Source organism: Vanacampus margaritifer, chromosome 7, assembly GCF_051991255.1.
Source record: "Vanacampus margaritifer isolate UIUO_Vmar chromosome 7, RoL_Vmar_1.0, whole genome shotgun sequence".
Taxonomy (NCBI): Eukaryota; Metazoa; Chordata; class Actinopteri; order Syngnathiformes; family Syngnathidae; genus Vanacampus; species Vanacampus margaritifer.
The window spans coordinates 24,038,764-24,055,713 of record NC_135438.1 but is presented as its reverse complement, the minus strand read 5'-3'; the positions used below and the strand labels follow the sequence as shown (position 1 = coordinate 24,055,713).

The 16,950-nt window shown below is 38.6% G+C and overlaps 1 protein-coding gene and 1 long non-coding RNA gene across 5 annotated transcripts in view; one reads left to right on the top strand and one right to left on the bottom strand.

The window, feature by feature from the left end:
* The window catches only part of sorcs3a (sortilin related VPS10 domain containing receptor 3a), a 300,196-nt gene extending 292,698 nt beyond the window's left edge, over positions 1 to 7,498 (bottom strand). For all 3 annotated transcript variants that reach the window (XM_077570516.1, XM_077570517.1, XM_077570515.1), the window contains exon 1: positions 6,678 to 7,498. In XM_077570516.1, the coding sequence (XP_077426642.1) occupies positions 6,678 to 7,277 (600 nt within the window). In that variant the 5' untranslated portion in view covers positions 7,278 to 7,498. The remainder of the gene's footprint in view (positions 1 to 6,677) is intronic.
* On the top strand, positions 6,687 to 14,453 carry LOC144054997 (uncharacterized). 2 transcript variants are annotated; one of them, XR_013294749.1, is made up of 3 exons: positions 6,687 to 7,293; positions 7,355 to 7,557; positions 13,624 to 14,453. It is a non-coding gene; the product is annotated as an uncharacterized LOC144054997 (long non-coding RNA). The 2 variants fall into 2 exon arrangements; XR_013294748.1 differs by having other exon boundaries at positions 7,355 to 7,611.
* Positions 14,454 to 16,950: the final 2,497 nt, after the last annotated feature.

Below are 16,950 nucleotides of genomic sequence, written 5' to 3'. Positions count from 1 at the left end.
GTGGACCTTGAAAGATCAGTCAAAATGCTTAAATCGGCTGGCACTGGCGACATCCCGTTTCTGAAAACGTCTGGCAGTGAAAGAGTTAATAGACACCCCATGACCGCATGAGTCACAACTTGGGGGGCGGGGGTTGGAGGGTCACACATGGACACATGATTGGGGCACACAGTCTCCAATTGCTCACGTCACACCACTAAACACAGCATACATAGTTTTTTTCAGGAAAATAGGATTTTGGCACTGACACTGCCTTGAATTCCAGTAGAGTACACACTACTTCACTTTCACTGCAAATTCACAAGTAAAACTAAACTGTACCAAGCAGACAATCGTAAAAAGAGTATTTACGAGAAAATTATTCATGTTTTAGAAGCCTGACCTCAAATCAGAGCAGAAAGTGAATCAAATCATATAATCATCAAATAAGTGCATTATTTATTTATTTGGGCAGTAATGAATCAAGACTAGTAGTGATGGGAAAATGAAGCTTCATGAACTACTTGCAATATTTTTTTTACTCCTCTAGATGGCACACTTGGATTTAAAATTAAGGGCTATCAATCCATTCATCTAGTATCCTAACCGCTTATCCTCACGAGAGTGTAATGGATTTGGTAATGGTAATTTCCACTACACTTTTAAACTGAGAGCAGCATCTGGAAGAACTAAAAATAATAATCTCGCAAGTAGTTCATGAAACTTAATTTTCCCATCACTAAAGATTGGGTTAATATTTTTGTTGTAAATAGCTTCGCAATTAATCTCACGCTAATTGTAGGCGTCACAAAGAAACAGCTAGCTCTGAAATGTACTGTACACATAAACACATTCAAGTCACTTACAATGCTGTGAAAAAGTTTCCCCACTTTAATGTTAAAGATCATAAAACAAATGTAAATATCAGACAAAGATAACCCAAGTAAACATAAAATGTTTTTTGTTTTGCTTTTTAAAATGGTGATTGCATTAAGGGAAAATTATTCAAAGCCACCTGGCCCTGTGTGGAAAAAATAACTGACCCCCTTGTTAAATCATGGATTAACTCTAGCTAATCACATTTTTGGGGAACACTGAGTTCATTTTCACTGACCACACCCAAGCCTGGTTAACTCCAGACCTTTTCAAACAAAATAAAATCAACTACAGTAAGTAGAGCCTGGAGGACAAAATGAAGTATGACAAAAGCTCCATATAATCTGCAACAAAATGCCCCGATCCAATTCAAGAGCAGAGCAGAAATAAAGTATTTGACATATATTCATTCGTCTGGAAAGGGTTAAAAAATAAAACTTCTTAAAGCAAAAAAATGATCCCAAGAGCACAGCGATGACTCATCCAGGAGGTCATAAAGAAACCCAAGACAACATCTAAAGAACTGCAGGCATTTCTTGACTCAGTTAAGGTCAGTGTTCATGACGTAACAATATGGAAAAACCTGGGCAAAAATGACATCCATTGCAGAGTTCCTAGGCAAACAACACTGCTGACTAAAAAGATATAAAGGCTCAGCTTACATTTGAAAAACTAAAACTAAGTTCTGAATGGCTTTTAAATAATATATATATATATATACAGTATATAAATTTATATGTAAAGTATATATATATATAAATATATATATACTGTATATAGTCAAAGTCCGGACTTGAATCTGATTGAAACACTGTGCCGTGACCTTGACTTGAATACAAGAAGTTCTGGAGGGAAGAGTGGCGAAAATATCTCCACAGAGATGTGAAAGAATCATTGCCAGTTATAGAAAACGCTTCATTTCGATTGTTGCTGCTGAGGATGCTGATGTCCCCATGACATTAACACTTCTTCTCAACTTCAGCTATTTTCACACAACACATCTGAAACATTCTCATTCACTTACTCATTTCCCAAATTCTCAGTCTTCAATCCTCACTCCTTTCTTTACATTTTAGGAACCTCCCACCAGACATTCCATTGAGGAGTCGAGGAGAACAGAGGAGCAAGGAGGGACAAATGACATATTTGCCCTTCAATGTCATCATTAAATGGAGACGTCAATGAAAGACTACTTGATGTCACTAGTCAGGTTTCCATCCAATTGTTTAGATTTTCTTAAGCGAATTTACTGAAAATGCGCAAAATGGACATCCGACTTATGCCCGTTTCCATCTGTTCTTCTTTTGTGAATATTGAGAAGGGACTACGCCGCTGTAGGTGGCGGTATACACCATAGAGATGTGATCCACCCGTAATTTAAAAGAAGAAGAAGCCTAGGAAGCGACTGTGCCATGCGATGGAATCGTATGAGTAATTCTGTAATTCTTGATGAACCGTCGCATTTCTTTGCTGTTTTCCATCTAAAATAGCATTAACATTTGTTTCTTTAATGAATTCCAAAAAGATTTCTGTTTCGTCATCCACCCAAACATACCTTACTTTATCGTCCGACATTACTTTGGGACTCCACCCCACCCGACACCCTAGATAGAATCTGTGGCGTGTTCGGGGCGACGCTCCACACTGGCGGGAGGATACATGCGGCGCAGTCACAGTGAAAAAGTCAGGGCTCTTTGTACTCATCTGGGCATTGGTGGAGCATGCATGATGTCTTTTTTTTTTTTAACATTAACATGTTAAACTCCACAGTGCATCTTTATACCTAACTCCTGATCTGTTTATGATGCATCTGGTGCACATCCATTTTGATATATCACTGTTGAGCAGCTAAAAGACTTGCGCTTAGGGAACATAAGTTGTTCCTCAATTACAGCTCCTCCGTGGATCTTCCTCAATGTGAATTTAAGACATTTGCGATGCTCCTTATTAAAGCGCCATGAGAACATCTTCAGGGTTGCTTTTGAAGCGCTGAGGAGTGAAGAGCCAGGAGCACTGCAATTAAGAGAAACATGATTCATGCCACGTTTCATACTTATGACACCACGTCCACTCTGCTTCTTCGACTGATTGCTCCTGTCTTGTTAGAGCAGTGCCGCACAGTGGCGAGCATAGGAAGTACAACAAATGTAATAGATGTCATATTAAAATGTTTATCAGCGCAATCAACAACACTCCAATCTTGATATTTATATGCTTGAAATATACCTGTTAATGATGGTTCAGTCTTTTAAAATAAAATATGGCATATAGAAGAGTAGTAACTACGTAGGTGAATAAATGAAGTTGATCAATATTGTGATTTTTTTATTTGGGGCGGGGGCTATAGTTTAGATTATTTAAAAAAATATATGGATTAGAAAAAGGGCTGAGTAACGGTTCTAATTTCCTCAATCGATTTGATTTCAATTCATAAGAGTTGAGTTTGATTTTTTTTCGATATTTCTCAATTTGATTTGATTCACTTCCGTTTAATCCGATTTTGATCAGTTATGGTGCGTCATTTCATCTATCCAGGACATGATAAAAAACCTACAAACATTAAATTCCAAATAAAATTTGCGGCGGCAGTAACTGTGTAAATGATTTCTTTTATTTATGAAAGTAACAAGTGTTAAGTGTTACACAAACATTGACATAAGTAAGGATGAGATGACAATATTTTCATAATTCTGATTCAATAATTGTAAATATGAATAAAAAAAGGTTCTAAATTGTCTTAAAGTGCAATACGTCAGGTCTTTCATAAAAGTAAGAGCATAGTTTTAAATTCATGTGAACAGTAAGTTTCAAGAAAACGGTAAGATGCACACAAAAATCTGCCTTATAAATTCTATTTTCTCATGAATTTCTGTGAAAAAGATATTAAAAATAATCGATTCATGGTTTTATGAATCAATATTAGGCTCGAAAAGAAAAATCTGTTCGATATCGATTATTAGATTTTTTGGGTTTTTTGTTTTACCCAGCCCTAATTAGAAGTTATGTTTCATGGTTTAAGTCAGTCCTTAAAGCAGGGCCGGGGGCTATCTAATTCAATCACTCCCTCAAACTCATTAATGTTCTAGATCAGAGGTGCCCAAGTCCAGTCCTCGAGAGCTCCTTATCCAGCCAGTTTTCTATGTCTCCCTCCTCCAACACAGCCAAATCCAATGATCAACTCATCAGCAAGCTTTGCAGAAGCCTGATAACGATCCTGATCATGAATCAGGTGTGTTGGTGGTCAGAAACATGGAAAACAGGCTGGATGGGGGCTCTCGACAACCCAACTTGGGCAACCCTGTTCTAGATTGAATAAATCAGGACAAACTATCACTTATGGGTTAAAGACATAGAAATACATGTCTGCTCATCATTATTATGCAGTCATACAAAATGTCAACCTCAAGATTCCCTCCAGTGATAATGACTTTTGACCGTACATAGATGATGGACTGCTCTATGAAATATGTACTTTATTAATCTTGTGTATGAAATTGTAAATGTTGTAATCATGTTGTCATGTTTAATCACATATCTGAAACACAAACAAGTGAGAGAAAACTTGGTAATAGTGCTTGATTCTAACATGGGTGAAAAGTAGGGCTGCTCGATTATGTATAAAATATTAATCAAGATTAATTTGGTAATAATTGAAATCCCGATTAGGACAATCAATTGTTTTCTGGTACAAAACAAGAAAATGTTTAAACATGTAAAAAATATTAGGACAAATAAATTTCTTTGAAACACTATAATTATGCAAGTTCCTTTTGGACCAAACACGATTTATTAAATTTGTCATTTTAAAATAAAATAAAAAAGTGCAAATATATAAATTAAAACAACTCAAAATCAGTACTTTGTATTAATAATATTTTATTTTTGGTTACGATTATGCAGATTTTGTGATTGTGGAGTTAATTGAAATTGAAATTACGATGAACTATTTACTTGTACATATAGAGACAAGATCTTCCATTCAAACTCACCAAACCACTGTTGTATGATTGTCATATTTGTTATACTTAGTTCTTGTTGAAAAATAGAGCAAGAAAGGGAGCGAGTATAGGAGATAGCCAATGTTAGCTATGATGTGCAGATTATGTCCCTCCTCACAACCTCACAATTAGCACTGAAACAAAAGTTTAGCCCCAATGGCTTTAAGTGTCTAATTAAATAACCAATACTGTTGACAAAAGTCTCAGCAGTGCAATTAGGAGGGGGGAAAAATTGAATCAAATAGGCAGTGAAAAAGCACTCAGTCTTAAAGTGACTGCCTAGCTGCAGCCAGGCAGTTCCCCTTATTAATCAGCCACTTACTTGAACTTAACTACTGCTTAAGACAAGTCAGCACACTTGCTGGTTAAGCTCCTCGAACTTTTCATCATCATAACAGGCATGTGGCCATGAAAATGAAATAGCATATTTCTAGTAGTTATAATTATCTTACAGCCAGGCATTATTTTCCATTTTCCATGAAAGAGGAAAAAATATTTTGAAATAATAGCCTTGGTGGTCACGATAATAATTAAAGAGCTTAAGATCAGTGGCGGTTGCAACACAGTGCTGTTCAGCAGGCAGCACACAATCACTCAAACACGCATACATATGCACACAAACATGTTCCACATCACATCGCCTCAGTCTTGACTGCGGGTTAAAAAACAAGTTCAGGCACCATGTCATAATCAGCTTAGACAAGCCTGAATATGACTTTTTTTTCAAATGGAATAAAGGAAGAGCAGAAACCATAACAAGGCATTAAAAATGTGAAACCACTGAGAGGACAAAGGCCCCTCGCAATGGAGCTGGATTCATTTTGTGGCATAATTTCTGTCCTGTGAGAGCGCTCTTGTGTTAATGGGGCGGGTGTTGTCATCTATTTTGTGTGTGGTGTTAGAAGTGTTTGCTGGTGTTTCACATGTCATATCATAAGACAGACAGTTTGTGATGCTAAAATGTTTACGTTTGCTGTCAGTCACAAGGAACATTTATAATTGGATATATTTATATAACATAATGACATATTGAAAATAACAATTTGTTTTCATGTTTTATGTGACATAAAGAAACAAAGTAAATAAATAGCCTACATTCTGTCCAAAGTCTTATACGGCATTTACGTTTTGGTGCAAGTGAATTATTGAACCCCAATCTGGGAGGCCTACTGCAGATCAGGCTAAACCCCGTCCTCAAGATATGACAGTATTTTTTTTAACTAATGTGAAGCGTAGACATTATTTTAATATTTCCCACTACTCATTTCAGCAATTACTGCACCACTAATCAAAGGAGCAAAATCATTCTAGCTGAAATATTGAATGAAAAATATTTTTCTAACAAATTAAAGGGTTCGTGGTAGATTGAGCAACAATTTATGAGTGCCTCCCGCAAATCAATTAATTTGGATGAAAAAACTCATTTCGGCGGGGGGAAATGAATCATGCATTAGCATATCGCAAATAGATCATCTATTTCTTCCTTACCAGCTATAAATCACGAGGAACTAATCTTAAAACTTACAGTGCGTGACCTTCGAGCCGCGCACTGAACTGGACTTAAATAGCTATATTCGTGAAATGTCACGCAAATAGATAGCCTACCACGACAGAGAGGGCTTTTCTTGCCTAACTGCTACGCGAGAGTCTCGAATTTAATTCATAGTGGCGGACTGACACGTTGTGCGCATTTTCACCTCTTTCTAACGGGCAACTCTGCGCACGAAAGTGCGTACTCCCCCGTTTGCCAATCATATGTCGTGGGGGGGGGCAGGAATGTATTTGTGTGCAGGGGAAATCCTAATGAATTCAAATTCGACTTACGCTGCTGTTTTGTCCTGACCAGTAGACGACAGCGTGGTTGTGTGCCGAGTCCCCAGTCAGGGCGAAAGTGCTGCTGGTGATCTTGGGCTCATTTCCTCTCCCGTCGTCCCTGTTCTTTCTTAACTCTGATCTACTCAGTCCAGAAGATCTGAGCCCGTCCAGATGCGAGCTCCGTTCATCCGATGTACCGGAATTCAGGTCAGATTGTCCAGTCAGCCCACTCTTGCTCAACTCGGCAAACTCGGGGCTGTTTCTCTTTGCTCTCAGTAACGCAGCGCCATCACCAAAATCAGGGTTTCCGTTTGATCTGACGCGGTGACTTTCTGCAGCGGACCTTTGTGTGTCTTTCTTCAAGTCAGTTGCCTCTTCTTGGTCGTTGACCTTTCCAGCATTCTGTCGACTGCCAAGTCCCCTAAACTCCACTTGGATGTTTTGAACAGCGCTGAGTCCATCAGTTGGTTTAGCGTGAAGTTGAACAAGGGACCGGCGAGATGCGCAACTTATCTCAGCTTTAGTATTTTGGAAGGTGTGAGCAGCTATCATGAGCCACACACCCAGAGCGAAGTGCAAGCCCGGGCAGAAGCCAGTCCAAGGCTCCATCGCTGACAGAGATTTGGTGGGTGATGGACCGCTCGAGTCCTTGTCCAACACCTTATTTATTTCCTTTCTCTCAGCAGGTCGGTCAAGATGGAATAACTGACGCCTGGGCTGTCCGTCTGGTTAATTCGGAGAGGAAAGTGCTCTTCAGCGAAACTGTTCACGTCCAAAGGATGTTTGGTGTGGAAAGCCACACATTGGAGGGAGGAGCTGTAACGCAGCCAGCTGCCTTGTGCGCGCCCGGAAGAGACCGAGAAGGGAGGGAAGGGAGCGACTGTCCATGGTGCTGAGCTCTTCTCCTCCTGTTGAGATCACACAAATGCAGCCATATGTGCTGGTATTGATTTTAATTTACCACCATGCAAATTTGCATGCCACAATGCATCAATAGTTGTTGCAAATAATTTATTATACAGTACAAGAAAACATTTGCTATTCCATTATCAACTGTTACATTTGTAAAGTAGAGAGTAAATGTATGGCCATCTAAAACCCAGGTTTTAACAAAAATACAAATGAAGTATATGTAGTATGTAAGTACAGTTTTGCTTGTAAGTTTACATTCCCTATGTGAATAACTGTATATCACAGACTTAGGTTTCCTAAATATTAGTAGTAGTATAAATTCTAATTTCTATAAAAAATATGCTGATAAAAATAATAAATGTAGTAAAACAATACATATAATCGTGTCATTCCATACATAGTTTGTTATAAATATGTTTGTGTTGGTCAAATAGTGGCTGCATCAAAGCCTTCTGTATGTTCTAGCATAAAAAAAACGTAACGTAAAAAGTATAAATACGGGACCATGGTAATATTTAAATAGAACATTCGTATACGTTTTGGGGAGCAAATGAGTTACCTGATTAGAAAAAGAGGAGGATGATGAGCAATGGATCAAAAAATGAAGACGTCCTCATAACATTAAATGAATTAACACATAACAGGTGCTCTTCCAATTTGGTGGGCAAAAAATGTTGATAAAAAGCCTTTTTAATTAAGCGATTCATTGTGATTAATCAAAAATTCTAAAATGTGATTAATCTGATTACAAAAAATAATTGTTTGATAGCTCTATATCAAATACATGCAAAACATCGCATTTACTATACTTAATATATTTTCATATCCCCATTAATGAATAGTGTTGTAAGCCCATACACAGCATACCCATGTGAGAATAAATGGATGAGGATACCAGGTCAGTCTGACAGTATACAGTAGGAGAGTGGGGGTCCTTGCTTGTGGTGCTTCAGCGGAGCAGAACACTCACTGATGGATTGGGAAGAATTGGCAGCTAGTTGCACCATTCCCAGGGGAGGCATAAGGCAGTGCCTAGAGCCATCCAGAAGGGAAGGAAAGTGTGAGCACTAGGATGTATTGTCATGTATTGCACATGAACGAATAAGAGCAAAAATAATGTGATATAATTTATGAAGTGTATTTGTGTATGAGAGTGAGAGAAAGGATGAGAAAGCCCGTGAGTGCAGTAGGAAGAGAGCGAGAGTCTGTTTGAGGGTTACTCATGTTGTGTGTCCTTGTCTGTCAACTTGACTGTCAACAAAATGTCCATCAAAGAAAACCCAGGAGACTTCATCTGAATATCAGCAGATTTGCAATCATATTAGTCACAAAATGATGGCATGTAAAACAAAATTGCTGCACCATTAAAAAATAGAATCATTTAAGTCCTTCTCACAATATAGTGCCGCTAAGGTGTCAGAGACGAGGGAAGTCTTCTTTAAACAAAATCTTGAGTTGATTTCAGTACAATGAATATTTAACCGACCTACAAGTTTAGCTCAATAACATTCAAAAACTTAAACTCACATGTGTTTATAATTTTGATAACCAAAACCCCAAATTGCCTATATCTCAATAAGTGAAATATTTTGTGTGACATGGGCTTTGGAAATTGATGGCCTGCAGCGATTGAATGTTTGAAAAGAAAATGGCAGCTAGTTGTTAGAGAGATGCCAGTCAGCTTCCTGACTACTGCCGAGGTGCCCTTGAGCAAGGTGAGGTTTGCTGAGGGCAAAAGCTGTCGTCTCGCATGACATCTTACAAGATGACAATTTAATGCTTTTGTGTGGCTGCAGTGTTATGTACTTAAAAAAAAAAAGATTTTACAATCTCATTTCACTTTGTTTAGTTTGACTTACACCTAAGACATGAAAGACATCGTAACTACATGTGACTATATATGACCACATAAAATAATATGACACCAAACTTTCACCTCACTTTGTTTGCCAGTGCCACTGTCACAATGTGACACATGAGCATTTAGAGTCAATATTTAATGCAGCATAAAATATTCAGTTTTTGACCTTTAGAAGTTTCCTATCTGGAAAAAAATTGTGAGAGATGTTATTTTTTTGTTGGAAAATAAAATAAAGCATTTGCTGTAATTTTCACATATAGTCTGCCGGAGGTCATATATTGCAAATCACTGCATACAATGAGAAGAGTAAATACATTTAAGAAAGTGGAATCCAGGGACTCTGGCCTTGTCAAGAAGTGACAGTTGAATGAGTCTCTTGTGAGTTTCCAGACACATGAAGTTAAAAGGTCAAGCTGTGATAGTGCGTCCTTGGACATGCAACTATAATTGACCTTTTCCTTTAATAACAGGGCTTACTTTGATTGACAAATGCCTCTTTTGGGACGTAGCTTCATTCACGGACATACAGTGCATGCATGATTCCTTAAATTGCTCAGGGAGTCATTAAGTACGGTTTCTGCAGTGTATATGTCCGTGCATATTTAAAGAGACCCCATGGAATATCATCTTTGAAAAGAAAAAATTACTATCATTTGAAGTATTGGCCTTTATCATACAAAAGTTCATAATTGTTTCTAAGGTAAAATCATGTTCTAAGGTCATATTTCCAATACTATTAATTAGTAGTGAAGCGGATCATCATTAATCCGTGGTCGGTTCAGATCAGGCCCCACGGTTCGGATCACGTGCGATTGGTGCGCGGATTGGTTGGTTGGGGGGGGGGGGGGGGTATTGTGCATTCACTCAAAAGCAACATAATCAGTCCACATTCACTATAAAATCAGCAGAGGAAGTTGAAAGCCCTTGTGGAGCACATAAGTCGCATGTACAGTATGTGGGAGCATTTTGGCAATTTGGGGTGAAAGTAGTCTTCAAAATAATGATAACGGGATAGGCTCCAGCGCTCCCCCGCGACCCTTGTGAGGACTAAGCGGTTAAGAAAATGGATGGATGGATGGATTTTTTTTTCCTGCCTCTTCTCCCGACACTAGCATTTCAGACATGTCAAGGAAGCTGGAAATTTACTCAACACGCCGCCTACGCTAAGGCTAAATTCAAAATAAAGCGTTCCAAATAATACATTGACGCCAATGCAAAATTGCAAATACCCTTAGTGGGCTTTTACTTTGAAGTCGGCCTTTGTGGCAGCATGACTGCTAGCTTGACTTCCCTTTTCGACGTTTTGGCTTACATTACTGAAGTTTTGAATGAAATTACATATTTTCTGCCAGCATCATAATGTCACGCCGAAAGTATATTTAATCGCTAACTTAAAACGCTAAGAAACCGCTAGTTAGTTATGCTGCCATTGTTTGGTATGACACAAATCTCCCACATTAGTGGCTAGCAGCTAGCTATTAGCATGAGCAACGATTGCCTTGCTGGTATGGTGGCGCTGAAGTGTAAAACGCAAAAAAAGGGCTGGCAACAGCAGTGAGTGACAGCTGTTACCTGGACTAACTGGCTACTTTGTAATCCACTCTCCATGTTTAGAGGAAGGGAATGTGCCTTAAATTGCACTTTAAGGTATTTTCATTATTAATGAAAAAAAAAAAAAGATAAATTGAATACTATCTTCATTTATTATATAAAACACTTATACACACACACAGACATATATATATATATATATATATATATATATATATATATATATATATATATATATATATATATATATATATATATATATATATATATATATATATATATATATATATATATATTGCCAACTTAAAAAAAACATACAATTGAAAATGTCAAATATAGCCGTTTAGATTTTAGGAACACAACTTTACGCCATTAATACCTTGTTGTTTCACATATGGACCATGTATAAAAAATGTTTTTAATGTGTTTGCCAGGGCAGCACGGTGGCTGACTGGTTAGCACGTCCGCCTCCCAGTGCTGAGGACGTGAGATCGAGTCCGGGCTTCGGCCTTCCTGGGTGGAGTTTGCATGTTCTCCCCGTGCTTGCGTGGGTTTTCACCGGGTACTCCGGTTTCCTCCCACATTCCAAAGACATGCATGGCAGGTTAATCGAACACTCCAAATTGTCCATAGGTGTGATTGTGAGTATGGTTGTTTGTCTCTGTGTGCCCTGTGATTGGCTGGCAACCAGTTCAGGGTGTACCCTGCCTACTGCCCGAAGCCAGCTGGGATAGGCTCCAGCACCCCCGCGACCCTTGTGAGGAAAAGCGGTCAAGAAAATGGATGGATGGATGGATGGATGTGTTTGCCTCAAAATGCACTTAAAGTTGTGTTCCTAAATCCTAACAGCCTTTTTAGACATTTTGAGTATTTTTTTTAACTATTTGACTGCCAAAAACGTTAAATAATGTTTAGTAAAATCCTACGGAGGAGCACCAAAGACGTTAAAAGACGTTCACCAAGTTTTTTTGTTTTTTTTGGGGAAACGGGTGGAGGAAAGCCTTGGCCAGCTGTGCTGAAAGTATCAAGCAGATCTAGTTAGTATAATGTCTATTTTTGGCCCCTAGATGGCAGCGATGACTCTCTTTGGACAAGATTGGGTAGGCGTCAGTAGAAGACGTGAGGCGGAGCTAGAGTGTTGGCGACGATGATGATGATGGTGACTCCGAGGTTGACGCCGAAGTTGGAAGCGTTGACGCGGCGGCTATGATCACGTCGTAAAGCCTCACCGGCTAGCGATGCTAACGCCGGAAAACGCGGAGCACAACCGAGCACTTCAGCTCAGGCGGACGTTTCAATCGGATGACGAAGAGTGCCCGAGTCCAATGCATATTCATCGGAGGAGTGGGTACAGTCTGATCATGGAGAAGACACTAGTTCTGGACTACAATGCCACCATGAAAGGAGTGGATAAGATGGATCAGAACATCTCTTACCACCCGGTATAGGAACAGAAGGACATGAGGAAGCCAGACGTAACACCACCGTAACGTCACCGTATCATGATCCTGAGAGTAGACTTGATGGCAACATGGCCAAACACACACTGCAGTATATACTTGCTATTCCCCCGAAGAAAAGGCCGGCAAGAAAGTGTATCGTCTGCACGCGAAGGAGCCATCACAGTGAAACTAATCTGTTGTGCAAATCCTGCTGCGTCTCCTTGCACGCAGGGGAGTGTTACAAAAAGAAAAATTGTATTTGAAACATCCACACAATTGTTAATAGTACCACGGTTGCGCACATTTGTAAATAGTTTGCCAAATTGTTTTGTCAAATTGTTACACTGTTGAATGTAAATAAACGTATTTTGCTATCAAAAAACACTTTTTCATTGTTGGTGGTAGTGTTTTACAGAAGTAAAGCACTGTTTAGGTGTTTGTGGCATCATTCATGGAAAAAAAACACTAGAGTGCATGAAATAATATTGTTTCACAAAAAGCTTGATTTCTTCGTATTTTGTTTCAAAACAGAGCATTTGGGTGAAACTAACCATTTTCTATTGTTGATTACTGAAAAACGGAATAAGGTAGAAACAAACGTTTTTTGTTTTTTTTTGATGAAAGATGAGAGTCTAATCTTTCATTTGGTAGTATGTGTGTTTCCATAGTCCAAACACAAAATTTTCTGTGGACCTTGAAAGATCAATCAAAATGCTTAAATCGGCTGGCACCCACGGCATCCCTTTTCTGAAAACGTCTGGCAGTCAAAGAGTTAATGGGCAAAAGTTTTACAAAATAAATGAAGACAAAGTACTATTTATCTTTTTCTTTTTTTTGCTGATCTGAAAAACAATCTGATCCGAGACTCAAATCCGTGATCTGATCTGAACCGTGATTTTTGCGATCCGTTGGACCACCACTATCAATACCAAAATGTTATTAACATTTAAGTGTCCCAAATGAAATTTAATAATTTGTAACAGGTCTTCTAAAGATGCTATTTACATTTTTGGATATACACGATTTTCTTTCAATTGGTTCATATATCTTTTCCACAAATACTATTTATCTGCCCAGGTAAAGTCTGGCGCGTAGTGCGGTGTAAATCTGCGTAGGAGCAGGCTAGACTAAGTTATTTTCGCAGACAAGTGCAACATGACACATTTCTTTTTTTTCTTCTTTTTTGAAGAGAGCTCAGTATTGTTCATTCGGCAAGGCACAACCCCCAGGCCGCGCAGGGGCCACCGACCGGAGAGCAAACCCCGGGGCCTGGAGCGCCCCTCACCCCAACACGGCCCGCGCCCCAAGCCCAACGCAGCAGAACAAGGCACGGCAGGCACACCAGGCACCCCACCGGCCCACAGCACCCGAGGAGCGACATTAAGTAACCAGATTTAGATTAAAAGATTCTATATACGTAGACCATGTTTGTATACTGTACATTTTAATATTTTATTTTTATTCAAGAAAATATTTTTTTCATTAAAATGTGATTTATGAGGTTGGAATATTGGTCGATATTCAGAGTTTGTTTATTTTTCCAGTTAACAAGAATAGTTTTTTTTTTAGCGATAGTAAGGGCTGCGACTGTAGATTGAATTTGTTTACGTGGTAGGTCAGTTGTTGTTAGGTCACCTAGCAAGCACAAGTTTGGAGATAAAGGTATCCTACATTCCAAGATAGCGGAAAGTTTTTCTCAGGCTTTAATCCAGAAATACATAACCGGAGTGCATAACCATAAAGCATGAAAATAAGTGTCTGCAGTGTTTTGTGAACACTGGAGACAAATGTCGGAGTCTGAGAGTCCCATTTTCTTTATCATATATTGAGTAATATATGTTCTATGAATATTTTTACATTGGATAAGTTGTACATTTTTGTGTTTTGTCATTTTAGATACATTTTCACAAACTTGAGTCCAAAAGTCAAATTCCGGAGCTATTGACAAGTCTGTCTGCCATTTCGAAATGGGTAAATAATTTTTTATCTGTACACGAAAGTAACTTCTATATTTTTTAGAGTTCTTTTTGTTGTTGTCGGAGAAAGCTTTGTAATATCTTTAGCTAACGCTGGCGGTTGGAGCATAACCCGAAGTGTTGGAATTTGTTTCTTTATCATATTTTTAACTTGCAAATAATGTAAAAAAAATCTGTTTTTCATTTTGTATTTTTGCCGCAAGTTTGTATATGATATAAATATCTGAGAAAAGATGGTGGAGATGTGTAATTCCTTTCTGCCCCCACACACCTAAATAAAACGATTAGTTGTTAAGTTGAAAGTCAGGGTTATGCCATATGGAAGAAAGCCCGCAGGGCTCCAATTGGGCTTTTGTAATTTCTAGTGCCTCCCACCAGGCGGTCAGGGTGGTGGAAATCATTGGGTTTTTAAAACAATTGTGTCGCTTAATCGATGTTGTAATAAAGAGTAAATCTAAAAGTCTGAGGTTGTTACAATCCTTCTATTCATCACACATTTCAATTACAATCAGAATAGGCTTTAAGGGGTATATGCTACGGAGGATGTGGGACTTCCGAATTCCGTAAATCACACACTTATGCTTTTTCTGTTACCATTTGTGACATATAAGCCGCGTCCCAATATTTGCACTTCCACCCTTGTGCCCCTCAATTGCGCATTCCCGTTTAATGGTGTGAGTGTGTCCCTCAATTGTGCATTCCCATCGATGGGTGCAAGTGTGTAGTGTGTCTTAGTTCTCCGAAGCATTTCAGAGAACTAAGACACACTGTGGAAGTGCAAATATTGGGACGTGGCCTGTATGTTGCCTGTATGCAACAGTTACCAGAAACAGCGCAGGTTTGTGAATTACGGAAGTCGGAAATCCAAGACATCTACCCCATTGGTCATTGTAAAAACATACAAGGTATTAGTTTCTGCTAATTCGAGATAATTTTACGGCAACAAGCAAAAGAACATTACAAAACAAGGACGTAACATTATGGACATAAGCTAGGTAAAGAGAGTTCAACAATGTAAGTTTTTTTTTCTTCTATTTTTTAACGGCTGTGCTATTCAGAAATGACTTGTGGTTTAAAATGAATTCCACTAAAAATGCAGTGGAAACTTGGGTTTCATGATTAATCCCAAAAAGTCTGACTAAATCAAATCGTACGAAAAGCAAAAGCAGTATATCCAATTATTCTGTTCTCAACACCCCAACATATTAACAAAAAATAAATTTTATAGAGAAGAATTACAGTTTAACACAAAGAAAACAAGGTGGGAAAATGATTGTTGTCAAAATTAATGAATTAATGTGTAACAAAACTGAAAGATGAAACTCTCAACACACCCTCATCTATGGTCTGCTGTGTGCCATGATGCAAAATAAGTTCAAGGATACAAACGGCCAAAAGCAATTTCTTCCGCAGCTTGTCCAGGCTCTCCCATAAAGATAGGTTGAAAATCTTGGTAATCCGGGAGGGATTTAGAGTAGAGTTTCTCCTCCACATTTAGAGTAGCCGGATGAGGTGCTCCAGACACGTTCCACCGGCAGGAGGCCCCACGGAGCACCCAGGATATGCTGGATAGACTATGGGCTCATCTCAAGCCTCTTAATTGCAACATTCCTAGTGCTTCATTGCTCAAAACATTGAACGCTACCTGGAAGTTGTTCTCATGCTGCCATATTAACGAGCGCCTCAGTGGTCTTAAACGCGCATGGAGGTGCAAGGGTCAAGCATTGAGAAGGTTTCACCGTCTAGCTTGAATTGAGAGATGTCAAATGTATCCTCTGCGGATGTCTTCCAACTCCTTGATGGTGACATGAAAACGGGTGTGTTCCTGATGGACCATGATGCAGGACTTCAAATCAAATAGCTTTAATCCATGGTTGTGTCATTTCTTGATTATTTTCTTTTGAACATACGTATTTTGCTAGATATCGGTTCTATTTCAGACAGTACTTAAAACCAAAAAGACTTGATTACATGGGCTCATGGTTACGGCAATGAACCAACTACCTGTGTCAAAGGTTTGTAGTAATTAGACTGCTATTTCTCAAATGCATTTGGCCACATAAAGAAAATAAAACAACGTAAATGACGTGACATCATTATTAGCAGACTTCTCCATCAAATAACAACATCAAGCCGTGATTTTCTCATTTCTACTTCTTCCCGTCAATCTCCTCCTCGCTCAATAGAATTTCTGGTAGATATTTACTACGGAATTATGAAGTTTAAGGGCTCTATTTTCGTTCCCAGCGCAAGTCTACCGCAAAGCGCAATCTGTGTACATGGGTGGAGCCTTGTTAACATTAGTTGATGGATTGATCAGATAACATTGAATAATTCATTTAAAGGCAAAGGTAATGAAATAGATAACCCATCTAAAAATCCCAAAGACTTTTGTCTTAAGACTTGACTTTTTGGTTAATATACTGTATATTATTTAAATGTGGCATTATTAATTGCCCACTGAAGTTGCCAACATGTTCCTACATTTCCATTTATAATTCTCTTCTCTTCTTTTCTCCTTAAGAATTAAAGGTCTTCAG